Source organism: Myxocyprinus asiaticus, chromosome 32 (assembly GCF_019703515.2).
Source record: "Myxocyprinus asiaticus isolate MX2 ecotype Aquarium Trade chromosome 32, UBuf_Myxa_2, whole genome shotgun sequence".
In the NCBI taxonomy this organism is placed as follows: domain Eukaryota; kingdom Metazoa; phylum Chordata; class Actinopteri; order Cypriniformes; family Catostomidae; genus Myxocyprinus; species Myxocyprinus asiaticus.
This window is the reverse complement of record NC_059375.1, coordinates 20,320,571-20,343,351: the sequence shown is the minus strand read 5'-3', so window position 1 is coordinate 20,343,351 and position 22,781 is coordinate 20,320,571. Positions and strand designations below refer to the sequence as shown.

At 39.2% G+C, this 22,781-nt stretch overlaps 3 protein-coding genes and 1 pseudogene across 5 annotated transcripts in view; 3 read left to right on the top strand and 1 right to left on the bottom strand.

Annotated features, from left to right (window-relative positions):
* The window catches only part of grid2ipb (glutamate receptor, ionotropic, delta 2 (Grid2) interacting protein, b), a 35,599-nt gene extending 33,598 nt beyond the window's left edge, over positions 1-2,001 (bottom strand). For all 3 annotated transcript variants that reach the window (XM_051667833.1, XM_051667832.1, XM_051667834.1), the window contains exons 1-2: positions 1,672-2,001; positions 600-853 (exon numbers count right to left, since the gene is read on the bottom strand). In XM_051667833.1, the coding sequence (XP_051523793.1) occupies positions 600-853; positions 1,672-1,756 (339 nt within the window). In that variant the 5' untranslated portion in view covers positions 1,757-2,001. The remainder of the gene's footprint in view (positions 1-599; positions 854-1,671) is intronic.
* Positions 2,002-6,163: 4,162 nt separating this feature from the next.
* Positions 6,164-16,115, top strand: LOC127422880 (palmitoyltransferase ZDHHC4-like; annotated as a pseudogene).
* LOC127423103 (glycerol-3-phosphate phosphatase-like) lies at positions 16,000-18,072 on the top strand. The gene is made up of 2 exons (XM_051667156.1): positions 16,000-16,776; positions 16,898-18,072. Exons 1-2 carry the CDS (start codon positions 16,182-16,184, stop codon positions 17,239-17,241), a joined length of 939 nt encoding a protein of 312 aa, XP_051523116.1. The 5' UTR covers positions 16,000-16,181; the 3' UTR covers positions 17,242-18,072.
* Positions 18,073-18,628: 556 nt separating this feature from the next.
* On the top strand, positions 18,629-22,735 carry bricd5 (BRICHOS domain containing 5). Its single transcript, XM_051667407.1, has 6 exons — positions 18,629-19,365; positions 19,603-19,731; positions 19,844-19,990; positions 20,074-20,181; positions 21,859-22,012; positions 22,348-22,735. Exons 1-6 carry the CDS (start codon positions 19,312-19,314, stop codon positions 22,440-22,442), a joined length of 687 nt encoding a protein of 228 aa, XP_051523367.1. The 5' UTR covers positions 18,629-19,311; the 3' UTR covers positions 22,443-22,735.
* The last annotated feature ends 46 nt before the right edge of the window (positions 22,736-22,781 follow it).

The window sequence follows — 22,781 nt, the reverse complement described above, 5'->3', positions numbered from 1 at the left end:
AAAAATGTTGGATATTGTTGGGGCTATTTAGTCAGGGTTGGGTTTGATTGGATTACAAAGGAATTAGTTACTGTAATCTAATTACTTTTAGGCACAAAAGTAGTAATGCATTACATTTTAAATTATTGTAATCAGATTACAGTTACTGACTTTCAATGAAAGTAATCACTTTTACATATGTTCATATATAGGTCTGTTTGCATTCCTGTGACAGCTGAAGGGTGTGGGACACTGAACAAGGAGGAAATAGACATTATTTTGAATTTGTTGAGCGGAATAACAAAATTTTTTGTGATTAGTGTTAAAGAAAGTAACTTAAAAGAAACGTTAATTATTAATGTGATTACTTTCTCTATTAAATAATCTGTAAAGTCATTTGATTATGATTTTAGAGAAGTATTTAGTAATTTGTAGTGCATTACTTTTTTTTTAGTAACTTATCCAACATTGTATGCAGTATGGTAATAGTGATAAATTACAATGTTGACATTTTTCTTAACTCTTCAACAATTAACTATTTAGGTACTTTGTGCTGGGTCCTGAAGCAAAACCAGTTGAGAACCACTGATATAAAGAGACCTTACGGAGGTCATTCTTACCTGTTGTATCCGTGAGACTACTCCAATACTGGGCGGGATGTTTCTTTGCGATTGGGCAAGAGCAATGACTTCTTGAGCACTGAGACTGGAAACATTCTGCCCCTCAATCTCCAAGACCTGGTCTCCAGGTTGCAGACCAGACAGTTGAGCGCTGCTTCCCTCCTCCACAGTCAAGATGTAACTGGGCCCATTCCCCCCTATCTGAAAGCCAAACTCCTCTGGCCAGCCCTGGTTGGATGCTGGCATGGTGAGGACTATGAAAAAAATGGGAAAGAAGAGCTCCCTTTCATTTTATGGACATGGGGTTTCTGGGGCAACTGGGGTCTACCCAAATTTTAGATCAGGCTGTTGACAACAAGACCTACTTATGCACAGCAAAATGATCATGTCTCTTGAGCACAGTAGAACATTTGCTGAGCATCACACAGCAGACACATTCAGTACTTGAGGTTAGACGCATGCTTTAACCCAATCCAGAACTCACTAAGTGACTCCACAAATTTGTGAAATTCCAGATTTTCAATGTGGACTCAGGCTCATCACATGCGTATGGAAGGAGATACATGAAAATATATGTCAAGCTCTGTGAAATCGCCTAAAATGAGAAGACAAAGTAGTGCAGTCTTTTCGTAAAGAGAGCCATGCAGCCTTCACTAAATGTAGAGTCTCAGCTGACACATTAGACCTCCCAGTATCATTGACCTCATTGAAAATGAACAGAGGCTCCCAAATCATCCGATATCTGAGTACAGATGTACCTGACCTGAACACAGCATCAGAAACACGAGACTCACACTCATAGTACAGCAATCACTCATTAGTGACACCAAAACTTAAAAAGTTACGCATATCGTGCTAACAGGCCAGTCCATGCAAAGCCTATATCTGTAGACTGATGGAAGGTCATTAATCAGAGCATTAACCTACTTGCACATCCAAACTGACTTTACAGGTGCTGTTGAAAGTAACATAGTATTAACATTATGCTCCTTTTTACCTAACGATACACAATTATTGTTTGCTAGTACCTTGTGAATACTAATCATGAGTGAAATCAATGTAGCTAACTTACAAAATTCTTTGGGTGGATAACGAGGACCCGACTTGTTCTGCCGTAAGGAGTATCTCCCTTTTTTGTTCTTCAGGAATTTCTTCATTTTGTCGTATTTCAATAAGTGTCAAATCTCTGGCGTCTGAGGTCAAAATGTTCGGACCACGTCTTCTGTTGCAGCTGTTATTTAAGATCTTCCTATTGCATCTTACCACACTTCAAGGGAAACGCCTTTAGAATGCCCCCCCATGGTGGCGTGGCATGCAGAGCACTGCCACTCAAAAAAAGAGTGACACTGCATGCTGTGCCAAAGCGTTCTTGTCGTTGAGTTGACTCTGCATCTCTGGCAAGTGTTGCAAGTCCTGCCTGCAGAGCTCAAATAAAAAAACTGGGACACCTAGCACAGATCCTTAATGATTTTCTCTCCAAAAAGGGTAAAGTGAGGCCCCATTTCTCTATAAATATCTCCTTACTCTCTCTTCTAACTGTCTCTCCAAGGGCTGAAAAGTAGCCCAGTATCAGCTTGGGGATCCGCCAGGACGATGGTGGGTAATTAGAACATCTGAATGCACTGAAGAGCGCAGTCACACATCTTTGAGCAGGAGCAGTGCTATTAAAGCTCCTGCTCTGGATTAGACAGATTAAATGCTGCATCTCAAGATCTCTCGTGCCACATGGCAGGGACACATGCTGTCATGTATCCGGGGGAATTCAGGATTGATTTACTTAGTGAAATGCAGCCCAGGTGCGAGAAGGGTCTTACAAACAGTTTCTCCAGTAGGGAGGCAGATATAAACATCAACATGCCACAAAAGAACACATGACAAAGTGCATAGGGTTACAAATTGAATGTGAAGGTATTATAACTAGTAGAGAAAAGTCTCCGTAATACACATATTATTTATAGAGCTGAAGCAAAGGTAAGTTTTACAGAGTTTACTGAATTATTTAGTGCCAATGCTTGTATCTCCAAACACACTGTTCTTCAATCAACATCTCAGCTTACCAGTAGTACAGAGAAACAGTTATGCATTTGAACGAATATGAAAATTGTGTCCATAATGTTCAGTATTTTAAAAAATCTATTGCAATAAAAGTCATTGTGTTTTTAAATGCCAAAGTGTTTTCTTTAAAAGTCAGTCTGTCAATTATAACTGCAGAAGTAAAGTGTCTAACATAGAGTAACACATTTAGCACAGTGATAAATTATCAGAATAACAAATTCGGCAGACATGGAAAAGTATGGTAAATGAAATTCAAACACATGCAGTATAAGTTTAATAGTAGTCTCCAGAGTTCAGTTGTTTGTGTTACATAATATGCATTAGGCTATAGAATTTATGCTGTGGTCTGAGAACCATATGTGAAACAATATAAACACATAACTTAAAAGATAACTTTCTTCAAATCCATAAAAATGTTAACACGTAGATTTGAAAATGCACACATACCTTAGAAGAGAATATCTGCTTCTTTTGCACTGTAGAGTTTTCTTCAAGGGCTTGTGTGGTATACCTTTCCTTTGAGGCATTACCACTGTTGTGGGCAGGTCGTGTAACATGATAACTGTAAAGAGGCAACAGTTAGAACCGTGATGAATAGACCAGCATTGCTGGTCAGCTTATGTTTTTTGCTGGTGAAAAGCAAGACTATGCTGATCCACTAGATAGACCAGCACCAAACCAGCACTAGCCAGCATAAACCAATCTAGACCATCATGGAAACTGCATGCTGGTCAAGCTGGTCTTTAAAAAAAAAAGAAAAAGAAAAAGAAAATACTCCTGTTATTTAAAAATAGTTCCAATAATTTGATGTTTTAATAGTCAAATTGTGTTTAATTAAAGGGTCATTCTCCAAAATAAATAAATAAATAAATAAATATATTATTTACATTATATTGAAATTTTCAATTCAAAATTATTGAATTATTTTTATTCATAAAGGACAACTTGACTTCTGTTCTTTATATTAATACTGATTTATTTGTTTATTTTTTACGAATTATGCATAGGGTGTAACTAGAGTGCAGATTACACACTGACAATCAGGGGGTCTCTGTTTTCCTCTGTCGACAGGGAAAGTGCGAGTCGAGGCGGGGGGAACCACGAGAAGAGAGTGCAGAGCTGCTGATCAGGTCTTAATCAGTTCAGAATCTGATCAGGTTAATCGCATGATTTTAAATGAAACCCTCCAAGAGTGAGCAAATTAGCTTTCCAGGGGGTCACTGGCTATATTCATTCGGACTGAGACCCCACTAGACCCCCACGATTCACACCATGGTTGTAACACCAGTGACAAAAACACCAGTAATGTCAAAAGCATCACAAGACATACACCTCTGATCAAACTAAAATCAATAAATCATTGATTTTACATTACATTTTTTTCAATAAAAATCTTTCACATTAAAAAATGTAACACCAATGACATATTTAAATTAACCATGTGAAAAAATTACAGTTAAAATGTAAATTAAGAACTTTTTTAACATGGTGAGAAAATCACAATATGCACATTTGAACAGCCTTTTCTTCCTCTGTACTGTGACCTTTGAAGTTCTTTACCACAAATGTTGTATTTTCAAAATACAAGTTTTAACATTGATAACATCAGTGACTTGAAATCAAGGGACAAACATTCTTTTTAAACTATAAAATTATGAATTACTTATTTTTTGCTTTTTCTCACACTTGTTAGGCTTGCACTAATGCTTGACCTGAGAAAACAACATGAGTAAACAAATACACATAAATAAATGTAAATGTTGTAGAAGTGTGGTATACTAGATGAGGGGGACAAGGTTTTTTTTTTTTCAGACAATTGACAAATTCAAATATATTTTCTAAAAAAATGTGTAAACAATATAGAGTAAATTTCATATTATTGAATAAAAGGTTAGGTTGGGGGGCCTGGGTAGCTCAGTGAGCAAAGACGCAGACTACCACCCCTGGAGTTGTGAGTTTGAATCCAGGGCATGCTGAGTGACTCCAGCCAGGTCTCCTAAGCAACCAAATTGGCCCGGTTGCTAGGGTGGGTAGAGTCACATGGGGTAACCTCCTCGTGGTTGCTATAATGTGGTTCTCGTGCTCAACAAGCCACGTGATAAGATGCATGGATTTACGGTCACAGACGCGGAGGCAACGCGGAGGAGATTCGTCCTCCGCCACCCGGATAGAGGCAAGTCACTATGCCACCATGAGGACTTTAGAGTGCATTGGGAATTGGGCATTCCAAATTGGGGAGAAAGGGGGAGAAAAAAAAAATAAATAAATAAATAAATAAATAAAAGGTTAGGTTATTGAATGAGGCCTTTTAAATGTGTTTTCTTGTTTATTTTAAATCTTTTTCCTGACTGAAAATTCAATGGACATGTTTGTCCCTATATTTTGATAATGGCACAAAACCGTGTTCACAATAGTAAGCTGCTTGTGGGGGAACTTAAGTTAACCTACTTATGCATTTTCACATATGAAAAGAAATATATAAATATTAAAATAAATTGTTAAGTGTTATAAGAGTGAGAGTGTTGGTATGTTAGCATACCAATATTGTTTATCGTTTGATGAATTAGCCATTTAAAAGCTATCTTTTATCAAGACGCAAATTTTCAACAACAAAAAAATCCCTGTATTTTAATTAATCATCAGCAAAACAGCCAATCAGCTAGATAAGTAAAAAATGTACCCAAAATAAATCTACGATAACTTCATTTTGACAACACATTTGTTGTGAGTTATTTCCGTGTTCACATCTACTTCACCATAGTTCCCACTGAAATAAAAAAGGTGCTCAGGTGAAGAAATGTAAAGAAAATCAATGGTCTTACCTCTTTGTGTGCACATTGCCACAAGTGTGTATTCGATGTTGTTTAAAATAAGTTATTTTGACATGAACATAGTTTAATTTGACTAATTACCTGTTCATACTTAATACATTCGGTTTTAATTTTAGGCACTCTTTTTCCTTTCTCATCATGTATACACGTACATAAGTAATAAATGAAATAAATTACACAGAGGTAATCACTTACAGTACTTTCTTGCCTAGGTAGTGGCAAATGGACTTCCTCACGCTTTCATATAAACTCAGCAAAAAAGAAACGTCCTCTCACTTTCAACTGCTTTTATTTTCAGCAAACTTAACATGTGTAAAGATTCAACAACTAAGACATAAACTGAACAAGTTTCACATGTGACTAACAGAAATGGAATAACGTGTCCCTGAACAAAAGGGGGGGGGGGGTCAAAATCAAAAGTAACAGTCAGTATCTGGTGTGGCCACCAGCTGCAGTGCATCTCCTCCTCATGGACTGCACCAGATTTGCCAGTTCTTGCTGTGAGATGTTACCCCACTCTTCCACCAAGGCACTTGCAAGTTCCCGGACATTTCTGGGAGGAATGGCCCAAGCCCTCACCCTCTGATCCAACAGGTCCCAGACGTGCTCAATGGGATTGAGATACAAGCTCTTCACTGGCCATGGCAGAACACTGACATTCCTGTCTTGCAGGAAATCATGCACAGAAGGAGCAGTAAGGCTGGTGGCATTGTCATGCTGGAGGATCATGTCAGGATGGGCCTGCAGGAAGGGTACCACATGAGGGAGGAAGATGTCTTCCCTGTAACGCACAGCGTTGAGATTGCCTGCAATGACAACAAGCTCAGTCTGATGATGCTGTGACACACCGCCCCAGACCATGACGGACCCTCCACCTCCAAATCGATCCCGCTCCAGAGTACAGGCCTCAGTGTAACGCTCATTACTTCGACAATATACGCGAGTCCGACCATCACCCCTGGTGAGACAAAACTGCGACTCGTCTGTGAAGAGCACTTTTTTCCAGTCCTGTCTGGTCCAGCGAAGGTGGGTTTGTGCCCATAGGCGATGTTGTTGCCAGTGATGTCTGGTAAGGACCTGCCTTGTAACAGGCCTACAAGCCCTCAGTCCAGCCTCTCTCAGCCTATTACGGACAGTCTGAGCACTGATGGAGGGATTGTGCATTCCTGGTGTAACTCGGGCAGTTGTTGTTGCCATCCTGTACCTGTCCCGCAGGTGTGATGTTCGGATGTACCGATCCTGTGCAGGTGTTGTTACAGGTGGTCTGATCAGCTTTCCTTCCTGTCTCCCTGTAGCACTGTATTAGGCGTCTCCCAGTGTGGACATTGCAATGTATTGCCCTGGCCACATCTGCAGTCCTCATGCCTCCATGCAGCATGCCTAAGGCACGTTCACGCAGATGAGCAGGGACCCTGGGCATCTTTCTTTTGGTGTTTTTCAGAGTCAGTAGAAAGGTCTCTTTAGTGTCCTAAGTTTTTATAGCTGTGACCTTAATTGTCTACCGTCTGTAAGCTGTTAGTGTCTTAACGATCGTTCCACAGGTGCATGTTCATTAATTGTTTATGGTTCATTGAACAAGCATGGTAAACATTGTTTAAACACTTTACAATAAAGATCTTTAAAGTTATTTGGATTTTTACAAAATTATCTTTAAACTACAGTGTCCTGAAAAAGGGACATTTCTTTTTTTGCTGAGTTTATGTGGCAATGGTGCTCACCTGCATTGCTCTGGTTTGTAAATATTCAAGGCATCAACAGACTCCTCTTGGTCAGCAGTTGGACACGGTCACAGGGGTAAGATGAGCCTGCAAACTTAACCCTTGTGCTGTGCTGAAATTTTTTTTTACCTAATTTGGTGTCCCCAGACAAAAATGAACGGCCTATAAAAATGGCTTATAAGGCTCTCATCATGCTATATTATCACCAAATATTGGATTACTTGTTGTATTTCATTTAGCACAGGTTTTGTATTTCTTTTTGGAACTTACTGATCATAGGCCTCACTGATCTGAGCTCATGCACCTCCGTTTTTGAGTGAAAAAAAAAAAAATTATTTGTGGATAATGTTGGCAATATTAAATAAAATATGAAAACATTTTGTACTATTTAGCACACTAGTGTGCTTTAATGTTTAACCAGGAAGTTTTTTTTTTTTTTTTTAATGCTTTCATTTTGTACAAAATGACACAAAGTCACACTTGTGGTGTTCCCAGTCAAAAATGACCAGCCTATAAAATTGCTTATAAATCTCTCATTATGCTATATCATTGGTTCTCAAACTGCCCTCAGGTGGAACGCATATATATATACACACACACACACACACACACACACACACACATTTTATTCAAGTGTTTTCCATGTTTTATTTCTAATGTATGATTACAATTGTAAAATATCTTTAAGATAGCCCACCCAGCTATTTTTTTTTTTTTTTTTTTTTTTTAACATCGGCAGTGCAGGATGTGAATAGGTATCGTTCTCGCTACGCGCGGCTGCGCTGATTTCTCTGTGCGCACAACACGATATTATTCCCATGCAGAAAACAGAATTCAAAACACATTCTCAGACTTCCTTAAAGTCTATGATCTTAAATAGTGTTTTTGACTCAAAGACACTGGATTGTATTTGGCAGTATTTTGTTTTTGATTTCACTGGAAGATTGCTCGGATGAGGGACAGAGAAATGGAGTGCGCGTCTGGCAGCTGTGCGCAAAGCAGAACTATGAGATGAACATTGCCACTATGTCACCAATGGCCGAGTCCTACTATGACTAGAGGGAAGTTTTAAAGTTAACGACAGGTAAAGGCATGATTTAGAGTAAAATGAACCTCAGATAGCTTACTGCAGCCGCTGTTTTTATAGATCACATGCACATTATCACATATTTTTAAGGGTGATGAATGCTGCATAATTTTAGGGGGGCTGAGATGAAAAAAAGGGGCTAGCAATGCCTAAGCTTCAAATTTCTTAAAATATATTGCCTAGTAGTTTGTTTGAACGAGATTGCAATACTTCTAAATGTTAATATTGTATGTTTGATTTGAGAAACACACCATTGTTGATTGTGTAAACTACAGGAATATTGATTTTAATCAAATATGGCTTTGTGTATGTTGCTCACAATCCTTAAGACTGCGTTAAAATGTATATCTGCTGAATGCTGAAAAAACATTTGAGTGAACATTAGTGGTGACTAGGTGGTACTTGAATGTTCTAATTTGATCGAAGGTGGTACTTGGCCTAAAAAGTCTGAGAAGCACTGTGATATATTATAATTTTGGCAATATGAAATAAAATATGAAAACATTCTGTACTATTTAAAAGAAAACATAAAATGTAAGACATAAAGAAAACAAGTTGACAAAAAGATTTAATCCAATATTTTGTGATAATATGGCATAATGAGAGATTTATAAGCAATTTTTAAATGGCCGGTCATTTTTGACCGGGAACACCATAAGTGTAACAAGGTGAACAAAATGTTATAATTTTTTGGGGGGGAAGTTGTGATACACTTTGTGAGCAAAGTCAGTAAGTTTTAGTCCAATAGGATAACATTAACTCGCATTTTCAGGCAAAAGATGTCCTCTTCGGGTCAAAATGACCGGAACACAACATGAGGGTTAACACTTGTGTGCATTATTTCTGTTGCTGTTAATTATAAGTAATTAATATAATGTCACATCTTCAAGGTTGTCTCTCCATAGATCCCACAATGTCTTTAAAACATTTCCTAGAGGACTATGCACAGACTATTCCATCAAAGGTAAGAACTTGAACAGGTCACATAATCAAACCATGCTTTTCCACTTGTTTATGATGTTTCAAAATGTAAGTCAGAGACGTAAAAGTAACTTTCTGGAAAGTTTTTAAACATCTGTCATTAATACGCAGTTTAAGCCTTTCACACACATATAAAATATGATGGATATAAACAAATCTTGACATACTTGTCTCCATACCTTCGTAGTATCACGTTAAAATAAACAAATGATTTGTTAGTAAATGTGTTGAGGAAATTGTAATTAACAAGGTTGTTTCTTGGTGTCTATGAGTAACATCATTAAACTGTTGAGTTTGTTTCTTCTAATCTTATGTTCATTCTTATTCCCTTCAGGAACAACAACTTCCTTTACATGCACCTGTTACTTGAAGTTGCTGTGTATGCAGAATTCTCCTATGAGGTCTTTGGCTTCTGTTTGGAGATGGGCACAAGTTTCATCAGCTTGTGCGTTCCTTACATCCTCCTAGCACTGAAGTCCTATCTGTTCTACCTGTGTTGTAGGAGAGACCCAGGTAAGCTAATGAAGTCTTGTCACATTTAAATATAGAGAAATTAATTCAAATATATTCCATTTCAGTTTCTTTTTTAAGGCACACTAACAAAACAAAACCATACTGCACAATTGAAGGTGTACCAATATGATGAAAAACTGTTCCAGCAGGGAATCAGGTGTTCAACCTGTCAGCTGGTGAAACCTGGTCGGTCCAAACACTGTAGTAAGCATTTGTTAATCCTCCATTTAAACATCAGACCATTTTCTTCTGGTCAAAGTATCCTAATAACCCTGTTTGACTAGTTTGGCTAAGTCTTTCAAAATCAGTCACCAATCCCTTGCAGTGAACTAGCTATTACTAATCCCATTTTATCTTAACTCATTTAAAGGATTTTTTCACAAGTTCGTTAACAAAAATATAAGCTTTACATTTATGCTTTTAAAGTATAAATCTTGTTACTCTAAATAAACATTTACACATAGTGATGTGGGTAATTGAAATGAAATTTCAGGCAGTGTTCTATACTATTAAAACTATCTAAAACTAATTTAAACAGTATTTTCTTATTTTGTGTTACTTTAATGGGTAACAATAATGGTTGTATTTGTTACTTAACTACATTAGTTAACATGTACTAACAATAAACAATACTTAATAATCTTGGTTAATGTTAACATTAGTTAATGCAATATTAACTAACATGAACAAACAATAAACAATTGCATTTTTATAAACTGACATTAGCCAAGATTAATAAATGCTGGAAATTTGTATTATACATTGTTAATGATACCTATGCAAACCTTATTGTAAAATGTTAGACAGTAATTATCATACTTGCAGTTTACATGACCTCATATTAATTGAGACATTGGTTTATTTGTACTTCTAGAAAGTTCAAAGGTGATCAAAATAAGGCGATAAAATGGTGACTTGTCACAGCATCTAAAATACACAAATTCCCTTATGCATGCATGTACATTTTATCCTAACATCTTTATTTTGGGAAAAAAATGCTATTGGACACATTCTTTTTTATCTACCGAGCTATATAGTATAGAGCTTCTTTTTTTTAGTGCTTTCTATTAAAAAAAATCTGCTCATCACGTTTTCAGTGGTTCTATGGATTTTTTTAAAGTTATGACAATTTTCACACCCTTTGGCCTATTTTCACGATTTCGCCTAGGACCCCACAAACCCACGGGCCGGCCCTGCTTTTATGTCCTTTTTGGAGCTTGACAGTAACGAACATGACTAAAGACTAAAAACGCCAGTATCGGAGCCGATACCAATCCAGGTATCGGATCGGTGCCATCCCTAGTTCTAACAGCAGACATGTTGGTCCAAACTGTTCTGCGAACTGGACTTCTGCATGCTTACTACATTGATGAGCAGGGTCCTTTGAAAATCAAATATCCAATCTTTGTAGAACAGCATTTTTCCACCTCAGAAATATTGCTAAGTTACGACACATGCTCTCTGTTGCTGATGCCGAAAAACTAATTCATGCGTTCATGACCTCAAGACTAGATTATTGTAATGCATTACTGGGAGGATGTCCTGAAAGTTCAATAAATAAACTTAAATTGGTTCAAAATGCAGCGCTAGTGTGCTGACTAGAACCAAGAAATATGATCATATTAGCCCCATTTTATCATCCTTACATTGGCTACCTGTTAAATTTCGTTGTAATTTTTACATTTTGTTAACTACGTACAAAGATTTGAATGACATCTACGCTAATATTATTCTATTTGTTTCCCTGTCTCAACCTCAGGATTCCTATCCACCTCCGTTCCTGCTTGGTGTCGGACTCCACTGCTATGTGTCTGTGAGTGATGACAACTAAATGCAGCCGGTGCCAGCCAGACATCACTTCAGTCTATTACTGTAAAGATAATACAGTAATAGACTGTATTATCCAATGAGCGGCTCCTGAAGCCCAAGGAAGGCTGGTCAGGGAGGCAGTGCCAAGATGGAGCCAGAGACCAAGGATACCAGAGCAGAACATGCGGAAGGCTGGGAGACCAGGGAGACCAGAGTAGATCAGGTGGACGGCCGAGAGACCAAGGAGACCAGTGCAGATCAGGTGAGTAGCCATGAGACCAGGGAGACCAGAGCAGATCAGGTGGACGGCCGAGAGACCAAGGGGACCAGAGCAGATCAGTCGGGTAGCCATGAGACCAGGGAGACCATAGCAGATCGGGTGGACGGCCGAGAGACCAAGGAGACCAGTGCAGATCAGGCAAATGGCCAGACACCAAGGAGACCAGAGCAGAGCAGATCAGGCAGATGGCCAGGAGACTCAGAAGACCAGAGCATATCAGGCGGACAGCCAGGAGATTCAGAAGACCAGAGCAGATCAGGTGGACGGCCAGGAGACCAAGGAGACCAGAGCAGATCAGGTGGATGGCCAGGAGACCAAGGAGACCAGAGCAGATCAGGTGGATGGCCAGAAGACTCAGAAGACCAGAGTATATCAGGCAGACAGCCAGGAGACCAAGGATACCAGAGCGGATCAGGTGGACGACCAAGAGACCCAGAAGGACGAAGCTTCCAGCTCATTGGCCGTGGCAGGCACGGGCGTCGGCTCGTTGGCCGTGGCAGGCGCGGGCATTGGCAATTGGCCGTGACAGGCAAGGGCACTGACAATTTGTGGGGAAGGGTCTTCGTGGCCCTATGCACTGATATCAGTGGCGAATAATTAAACTTGGAGATAAGGGCCGTGAAGTGCCGCGGAATGCTTGGAGCATTGAGTCACAGAAGGCTGGACTGTGACATGGCGTGGAGCTGAGTCAGACGTGGATGTGGCATGGCGTGGAGCGGACTCAGATTTGACTGTGATGTGGCGTGGAGCAGACTCAGACATGGCTGTGACTTGGCGTGGAACAGACTCAGACGTGGCTGTGACATGGCATGGAACAGACTCAGACGTGGCTGTGACATGGCATGGAACAGACTCAGACGTGGCTGTGACATGGCGTGGAACAAACTCAGACGTGGCTGTGACATGGTGTGGAACAGACTCAGACGTGGCTGTGACATGGCGTGGAACAGACTCAGACGTGGTTGACTCGGGAGCTGGAACCAGGATTGAGAGGAGGATCCTCTGTAGCAAGTGTGTCGAGTATTAATCTCACATATTCCTCCCACGTGTAATCACTGGACTCCGGCAATTCCCTCCACTGGCGTGTTGTGAGTCCAGTCTTTTATATAGACTTCAGGGATGCATCATCAGATCCTGTGTGGGTGGCAGTGGTGGTGAAGAAATGAGAGTACTCCCTTATAGATAAGTCCGCCTGGCTCAGTTGCGTGAACTATGCAGCTAGATCCATTTTTGCGGTCAGTTGTTCTGTAACGATATGGAAGGAAGTCACGAGAGCTGGATCTAGGTGCAGCTAAGGAGTTTAATGAGAAATAAACTAGTACCAAATAACAGGTAAACACAGGAACAAAATAAAACATCCACGATGGGAAACAAGAACATGAACAGGAGGACACATCTACAAAGGGCACTGGTCATACACAGGAGGTCAAAACGCATAACAACTGACAAAGAACAAGCAAACAACAGGGCATTATATATGGATAATGACTTAATGGAAGACAGGTGAAAACAATCAAGGACAGCTGGCAGTGATGAGGGCAGGGAATTATGGGAAATGTAGTCCGGGAGGAACAGATGACAGGGGAGAAACACAAGGCAAACAACAGTGAATCATGACAATTGCGATGGACTTCAGGGGATGAATTGATGCCAACTCCAACCATAAGACATAGGATACTTCATATGCCACTGCCTGAACCTTGAATTTAGGATAGACCTCACCGAAATGACCTGCTGGTTGAACTGCGATGCACCTAACTGATCTCTGCCTGCATTACCTTTGTCTATTGATGGACTACACTGTTGAAATTGAATACATAGACTTTCAATTATTTGCCAACAAAAGCCTTCATCAGCCAACTAACAAAGGACAATGCATCAATGTGAACTTCTGCAGTTAATCCAGGAAGGACTTCAAGGACATTAGTCATTAATCTTACAGTTCATCCAAAATCTTGTTTAAACATTGGCCCTTAATGCTTACTTAATTTACAAATTTTAAACCATGACTTGCACTGCACACAAATAACTACTATTGGCATTATATTCATGTTGTTTAGCCAGAAAGGAACTGGCCCCCACAGTGAGCCTGGATTCCCCCAAGGTTATTTTCCTCCATTAACCAACATCTTATGGAGTTCTGTGTTCCTTGCCACAGTCACCTTCGGCTTGCTCACATGGGTTCTAAATACAATTAATATTTAATTTTTATACACAATTTACCATTTAGTTTAATTTTTTGTTAATGTATGATTTCCTGTAAAGCTGCTTTGAAACAATGTGTGTTGTGAAAAGCGCTATACAAATAAAAATGACTTGACTTAAAAAATCTTGGGGGAAATCTTTTGGCCCTTATCTCCTGTTAAGAAAAAAGACAATAAGACAAAGTGTGTTGTTCTTTAAACTGTGTAATTTTTCATTCCACTTTATATTTTCTTTTTGGTCAATGGGCTTTTTTATATATTTTTTTTTCTTAGCCTTCAATGTGTTTACTGTACAGTATCGGTACAGGGATAGTTCACCCCAAAAAGAAAATTCTGTCATCACTTCAGTGTTTCCAAGTTCATGGAAAACCTGGACATCAGGGAATATCAAAATCGGGATTTCTAGTCTTGGAAAGGTTGGAAATTAGTGTAACATCTGAGGTTGTTACCCATCCTCCCAACCACCAGAGGGAGCCCTCTCCCGAATACTGATCATCACACATTCCTTCACTGCTCATTTCCTGTTTGCCATGTATATATAGCCATGCATTCCCACTGCTCATTGCGAAGTATTGCCAGCTAATCCCTGTCTTAACAAGCGTTTACCATTGCCTACTGTTTATGCCTCACATTATGACCATTGTGCCTGTTTATTTGGATCACTATTTTGCCTTGTTGGATTGTTTACCTGTTACTGGATCTCTTCCTGTTATATCGACTATGTCTCTCCGCTCAGCGATTTGAATTTGTTTGCTTATATTGTTTAATAAAACTTCCTGCATATGGATTCTAAAGCTGCCTCCATGTCCAGTTCGTCACAATTAGTTTTTGGAAATTAGCTAAATCTTTAAAAAATCATGAAAATTTCTACAGTGAATTTACATTTTTGTATTTATGCTCTGTTCTAAAATATTAAATTGGCATGAAATTGCTCTGTAAGTACAATCTGTATTAAATTATTATTATTATATCTTAATCCTGTAATCAGAACAACTGGAAAAATTATGGAAATGAATTGGCCAAAAAGTGGGAACTCTGCCAATTACTCACCCTTTTCAAACCTGTATGACTTTCTTTTTTATGTGGAACACAACAGGAGATGTTAAGCAGAATGTCAGGGACTGACTGTCTCAGTCACCATTCACTTTCATTGCACATTTTTCCCAAACAATAAAAGTAAAGAGACTGAGGCAGCCATTCTGTCCAACATCTTGTGTGTTTCATGGAAGATAGACATTTTATTTTGGAAAGACCTGAGTAAATGACAACAGAATTTTTGTTTGGGGGTGAACTAATCCACAAAAAATTATTTGGACTCATCCCTCCTTCTCTTAATTTTTTTTAATATCTGGTCTACAGTGAGGCACTTACAGTGGAGGTGAATGGGGCCAATTTTTTGGAAGGTTTAAAGGCAGAAATGTGAAGCCTACAATTTTATAAAAGCATTTATATTAATTCTTCTGTTAAAACTCATGTATTATTTGAGCCGTAAAGTTGTTTAAATAGTAGCTTTTATGGTTGTATTTATGATGTTATGTTGTCATGGCAACAAAGTTGTAAAATTGGCTATAACTTTACACAGAAATGGTTAGTAAGCGATTTTATCACACTAAAATCATGTTAACACATATTGTTTACATCTTGTGACTATACTTTTGAAATGGTGTATTTTAAATTGTACGGATTGGCCCCATTCACTTCCATTTTAAGTGCCTCACTGGAACCCAGATTTTTCAAGGAGGAGCAAGTAGAAATTCATTTTTTGTGGTATTCAACATTATGCCACAAATGCTGTCGATTGAGCTTAACTTGTATTAAACCCAGAATATTACTTTAACCATACATCTCGGCGTGAAATAGGTTACTGGCCCTTTAAACCGATGCGGAAGTGCTGTATTAATATGAAACGTCATCCACTGTGTCATCGGCAAACGAATGTATCGCTTGTACAAGGTGTCTGTCCCGTTCAGTTGCCGCAACTAGTAACTTCCAGTTCTCTGGAATCCGTATAGCTCGTAGTCTAAACATCGATAGGTGAGGGTCAAATGATATTTTAGGTCAGGCCAAGGACAAGAAGAGCGCTGTCAGGATAAGAGTAACTTCAATGGCTGCGTCTAAATGTACGCGACTCAGCGGTGCTTTGACTGGACAGTTATTGGACTCAGTGGACAGTATGTTGTTCGACTGTGATGGCGTGATATGGAGAGGGGATCAGGCCATTCCCGGAGCCCCGGAGGTTATTAATTCATTAAAGAAACAGGGAAAGCGTGTGTTTTTCGTCACGAATAACAGCACTAAAACCCGAAAAATGTATGCCGATAAATTAAACAAGCTCGGTTTCGATGCCACCGAGGACGAGGTGTTCGGTACAGCGTACTGCTCAGCGATATACCTCAAAAATGAATGCAAAGTTCAAGGTAAAGTCTATTTAATCGGAAGCAATGCGATGAGACAGGAACTTGAGGCGGTGGGGATCCGACAGGTTGGTGTGGGCCCAGACCCCATCTCAGGGGTCCAGATTGACTGGGCGAATGTCCCTCTAGATCAGGAGGTCCAGGCTGTGCTGGTCGGGTTTGACGAGCATTTCAGTTACATGAAGCTTAACCGAGCTCTGCAGTATCTGTGTAATCCTGACTGTCAGTTCGTTGGGACCAACACGGACACGAGGTTGCCTCTGGAAGGTGGCAAAGCTGTCCCGGGTGAGTAGATATGATGAAACGACTTCAAATATAGTATGGATTACTATACAAATGTGTTATTTGTAGATTGGTAAAATAATATAATCACAATGACCTTGTCTTCTGTCTGCTTCGATAACAGGGACAGGGTGCCTCCTAAAGGCGGTGGAGACAGCTGCACAGCGTCAGGCTCAAGTGGTGGGAAAGCCCAGCAACTTCATGTTCGAGTGTGTGGCCAGTAAGTTTGGTCTAGATCCAGAGAGGTGTCTAATGGTAGGAGATAGGCTGGACACTGACATTATGCTAGGCTCGAACTGTGGCCTGAAGACCCTGCTGACCCTTACGGGAGTTTCTACTGTTGCGGATGCAGAGGCAAACCAGAAGAGTGAATGCCCACATCGTCAGCGAATGGTGCCTGATTATTATATAGACAGCATTGGTGATATTTTGCCTGCACTACAAGCAGAGAAGTCAGTGTTTACTTAGGATTTACACATTTCAGAAGATAATATTTAAGGGTATCCGTATGGAACAAAATAACCTATTTTAACATAACAGTTTAGACTTTTATTTAAATATGAGAAATTATGATTTAATAAACTAATTGATGCAATGCTGTTTTCTCATTCTAATCTCCTTCCTTACCTTTATTTGTAATCATTGTGACTCCATATAACCATGTTATCAAGGCTTTATTTCAAGCAGGCCTACCTCTGTTTGAATGTCCCACTGAAACTTTTTTCTTTTCTTTTTTAAGGTAATATAAGGGCAATATTTTTTAATTTCAGTGTTATTGTTTATTGTTTTTAATTTGTCTGGAAAAACCTAATTTGTTAACTTAGTTGCCAGAGTACAAAGATACTGAAAACTGAGCTATATTTGTGTGCATACCAATTTAAGACAAGCTTAAAGAAATTGATGTATTCAGTAATACACTGTATGTTTTCTGATCAGTAACTCTCAGGTACTGGAACACAACTGACCTTTAAAAAGTGCACTGTTTGTTTATCAGAAGTAATTCTGTCCTGTTAAGTCACTGTGCTTGTAACATGATGCATGAACATTTGCAATTGTTATATTTTGCACTTTACAACTTTGTTGTCACTCTCCACCTCATCAATCTGTAAGGACTTTAGTTCTCATCATGGTTTGAACAAAGTGTCTCATATGTGACTGATCAAATAAATCAGCATTTTTAATGGATGGTATACATTTTTATCCTGTAATGTACTTGATGGAAAACTAGATTTCATTTAAAATGATAGTTAACCCAAAAAATAAAAATTCTCATCATTTACTGACCCTCATGCCATCCCAGATGTGTACGACTTTTTTTCTTCTGCATAACACAAACGAAGATTTTTAGAAGAATATGTCAGCTCTGTATGTCCATATAATGCAATTGAATGGTTGGCAGAATGTTGAAGCTCCAAAAATCACATAAAGGCAGCACAAAACTAATCCAGACGACTCCAGTGGTTAAATCCATATCTTCAGAAGTGATATGATAGGTGTGGGTGAGAAACAGATTAATATTTAAGTCTTTTTTTTTACTATACATTCTCCTCCTTGCCCAGTAGGTGACGATATGCACAAAGAATGCAAATCGCCAAAAACAAAAGAAGAATGTGACAGTGGAGACTGATAGCAAAGAATACTTAAATATTCATCTGTTTCTCACACACACCTATCATATCACTTCAGATGACATGGATTTAACCATTGGAGTCATATGGATTACTTTTATGCAGCCTTGTTATGCTTTTTGGACCTTCAAAGTTCTGGCCACCATTCACTTGCATTGTATGGACCTACAGAGCTGAGATATTTTGCTAAAAATTTCCATTCTGCGGAAGAAATAAAGTCATACACATCTGGGATGGCATGAGGGCGAGTAAATTATGAAAGAATTTTCATTTTTGGGTGAACTATTGTTGTCATTAAAGCTATTAAAGTGAGAGTTCACCCATAAATGTAAATTCTGACATTATTTATTCACACTCATGTTGTTCCAAACCCATATCACTTACCTGCATGGAACACTAAAGGCAGAATGTTCAGCCTCCATTCATTCCACATTGTATGGAAAAAAGATGCAATGAAAGTGAATGGTGACTGAGACAGTCCCTTTCATTCATCCAAACATCTCAATTTTGTTCCACAGCAGAAAGTCATATGGGTTTCGAACAACATTAGGGTGAGTAAATGATGACAGATTTATCAGTTTTAGGTGAACTACCCTTTTAATGTCACCTTGGTCCATCAGCAGCCTCAGGGCAAGGCCAGTTGATGCCTTAAAACTGACTCTGTGTGACGAAAAGCCCTGTCCACAATACATATCTACCTGTCCCCTTTGTCTATTGTCTGGTATGGGGTATCCAGCCAGTGGGTTGGACTACCTTGTGTGAGGCAAGAGGTGGGGGGCAGAGGATGGCACTGGCAGAGAGAAGTTACACAGCTATACTGCTGACTCTCTTGGTCAGTCTCAGTCATGAACATTGGCTTATACAGAAAAGAGTAAGACAGGTACTGTGAGGAGAAGCACATAAGGGCAGGATGGTGAGGTGCTCGAAGCATTCAGAAGCCAGTCTGGAGGACCCAAGTTGTATGGTGAGACTTGATGTGATTTGTGTTAATTGCTTGAATTCTAATGTACCACCTGCAGTACACATTCTTCAGACAAGCACAAATATATCAGTCTATGTTTTACTTACCTCTGTTTTATGAACATACATTTGGATTGTGAGCAACACTGCTGTTATATGTACAAACCGTAAATAAATGTGAAACAACCATAAATGTACTTGCATGATGATTTGTATTTTTTCCCCTTTGGCTTCTCCCTAGCACTGTGGTCCCATTAGCTCTTCCAGGATTCCTCACAAACTACTCTGGGGCGGACTTGCTGCCACGCTGTTCATTGTTATCATTGCCCTTGGTGTGACTGCACATCTTGGGCTACAGCACAAGACACAAGTAAGGAATTTCAAAGCATATCAGCACATTTTCAAAATTGTTTTCAAGCTTTATCATACTTTTGTCAGTTTTATAGTGTCCATAATTACTGAACTCAGAGAGTTCCACAAAGTCTTCACTGCAGGTTGTCAGAATTCCAGATGATACAGGTGGATTTATCAATCAGTCTGCTCTGATTGACAAGCACAACAATGTAGTGACCTACTCCGTGACTTCCCATGTAAACCACACCTCCACAGTGATTTTTGACATGAGACATGTAAGGCCTTTTTCTTTCACCTTTAATGGAACTCCAAGGGTTATACCGAAGCTCAGTTACATTTCCCTATCTCTCTTCCTCAGGGATTGGTATGCTATAAACCTGACAACCAGGACAGCTGCTTTCTTCGGCGGATGGAAACTTTGGATTATGAGAATGTGCAGTCTCAGCTGAATAAATCAGAGCAAGAGGTAAAAGATTTTTCTGCTGAATTAAGCAGGATTTACTACTTTTCATGTCTCAGAATTTTACCTCAGACCGCTATTACAATGTGAATGTCATTTTAAAACAGTTTTAAAGGAATATTCTGGGTTCAATACAAGTTATGCTCAATTAACAGCATTTGTGGCATAATGTTGATTACTGTACAAATTTATTTAGACTCGTCCCTCCTTTTCTTAAAAAAAAAAAGCAAAAATCTGAGGTTACAATGAGGCAAACAATGGAAGTGAATGGGGCCAATTTTTGGAGAGTTTAAAGGCAGAAATGTGAAGTTTATAATTTTATAACATCACATACATTAATTCTTCTGTTAAAACTTGTGTACTATTATTTTTATGGTCGTTTTAGCATTTACGGCATTACTTAATCATGGCAACGAAGTTGTAAAATTAGATAGAACTTTACACAGAAAAGGTTAGTAAGTGATTTTATCACTCTAAAATCATGTTAACACACATGTTGTTTACGTCTTGTGGCTATACTTTTGAAACAGTGAGTATTTCAATGTTTACTGTCTGGCCCCATTCACTTCCATTTTAAGTGCCTCACTGGAAACCAGATTTTTTGTGGGGTTAAAAAAAAAAGGAATTAATTGCCAATTAAGACTAAATTAATTTTTGTGGAAATTAATATTATGCCACAAATGCTGTCGATTGAGTGTTGCACGGAGGAAGTAATGGTTTTGCTATGGTGTCTATAAATGGATCACTCTTTCAGAAAAGGCAGCAGAAGGTCTTAACCTTACAGCTTTAAGCCTCTTACCCTATGTGCTATAGAGTATGTGCATAAAAGCCATCATGGGAGCTGGCTGGCAAATTGACTGACACTTGAACACAGCACCATCCCAATGCTCTTAGGTAGATTAGAGAGCTCTTTTGGCTGCTTTCTACACCATGACTCCAGAAAGGGAATAATGGACCGCACCAGCTAAGGAGGGCTTAGTGGTGCCGAGTCCGAATTCCACAGATCATCTGATCCACCTTGGCTGGATCGCATTACAGAATAGGACCACAGGGTGCACAATGGCCACTCTGTTGGCTTTTTCCTCTAAGTCACTACTGGAAAGACAGACCTGCCTTCAGCAAACAGAGCAGAGACCTGCGCTGGACACACTTCTCTCAGCACTTAACACAGTGATTCAGTTCTGGGTTATGATCTGCCCAGAATGGATAGGTTGTCACAGTTGAACCGATAAGTATCGCTGTCTAGTTGGAAACCACTTAAAATCTCGGTCTCGGTTTAGATTTTTGCATCATTGCCTTTGATTAAAGCCATTAGAAAACCTTTGGAAACTCAATCTGCCCAGCAAGAAAAATCTTCATGGTAGTCAATAGCCTTTTGAACAAGATTTCCAATTTTTGTCCACAATGAGCTATTGAGAAACATAAACTGCTTGTTGCAGGCTCACTCAAGCATTATTTTGCTTTAACAAGTGTCTATCTGATCTCTCAGTGGAGTGAGTGGTATAATTACAAATGCCTTTTGTACTAGAGGAAACACTTAAACCTCTAAAGACACAATTATACGATCAAGAGTTATACAGTGTATGAGTTCACACAGTAACAATATAGTGCGTCTGTATCGTACCATCACAGTGTAATTTACTCTGCAATGATATACAGTGCGATATGTGATGATTCTCACAGGTCAGTCAGGTCTGGGTGGTGGGAAATGAGACTGAAAAACACACAAAGTTTTTGGGAGTGTTGCCCGGCAGTCGTGTTGATGCTTCCACCCTTCAAGAACCTCTTCAGTCCCTCTGTCAGCAAGCCTCTGTCTACTGGACTAGAAGATCTGATAGTAAGACTACTGTATATAAAATCAATCTCATATGCATTCAGCATGAAACTTTTCTAAATGTAGTTTTTCTCCATTTTATGAATTTATTTTTGTGATGAGAATGTACAGTATAGGAGACACTGTATAAGAAGCCAAGAACATGCTGAGTTGCTCTTTAAAGAGCGCAGTGTGCCATCCAATACTCCAGTAAGACCAAGTACAGACCTTGTTCAGAGTTGCACCTACTGAGCATGAATGAGGAAAAGGACAGTGGGTTGATTATGACTGGCTCAGCACATCCATAGAAATAAGAACCTCTATGTTTCTTTCCTTTTTTTTTTTTTTTTTTCCTTAAGGTCCCGGGAAACAAAGACTTATTTACTTCTGCATTGACATCTGCTTCCCCAGCAACATTTGTGTCTCAGTGTGTTTCTACTACCTGCCAGAGTGAGATTTCATTGACGGTGTACCAGCACATGCCAGGGAAGCTGGAGAGGCTGTACAAATGCCATCATTAATGGCAATCTGGCAAAGAAGACAGAACCATTTTGTCATGTTATCTGCTAAGTGATTATCTTCATCCTCTTTTGTATTTAGCCCCATTTTTTCAGTGGTGTTTGAACATGACTTGGCTCAAAGACTCAGTAACCAGCTTGTATATTTTGTAACCTGATGCAGATGGGTAATGCCAAACACTGTTGGTCTACAATAAAGCACCATTTTGTTAAGTCAATGAAATCTCTGTCAATTCAATTCAATCATGTCTGTATAATAATAAAAAGCTAAATGT

Coding starts and splice junctions, on each gene's coding strand:
- LOC127423103 (XM_051667156.1), top strand. CDS start 16,182: ATGGCTGCGTCTAAATGTACGCGACTCAGCGGTGCTTTGACTGGACAG. Junction 16,777..16,897: donor AGGTGGCAAAGCTGTCCCGG/GTGAGTAGATAT, acceptor CTTCGATAACAG/GGACAGGGTGCCTCCTAAAG.
- bricd5 (XM_051667407.1), top strand. CDS start 19,312: ATGGTGAGGTGCTCGAAGCATTCAGAAGCCAGTCTGGAGGACCCAAGT. Junction 19,366..19,602: donor TGGAGGACCCAAGTTGTATG/GTGAGACTTGAT, acceptor GCTTCTCCCTAG/CACTGTGGTCCCATTAGCTC. Junction 22,013..22,347: donor CTGGACTAGAAGATCTGATA/GTAAGACTACTG, acceptor TTTTTCCTTAAG/GTCCCGGGAAACAAAGACTT.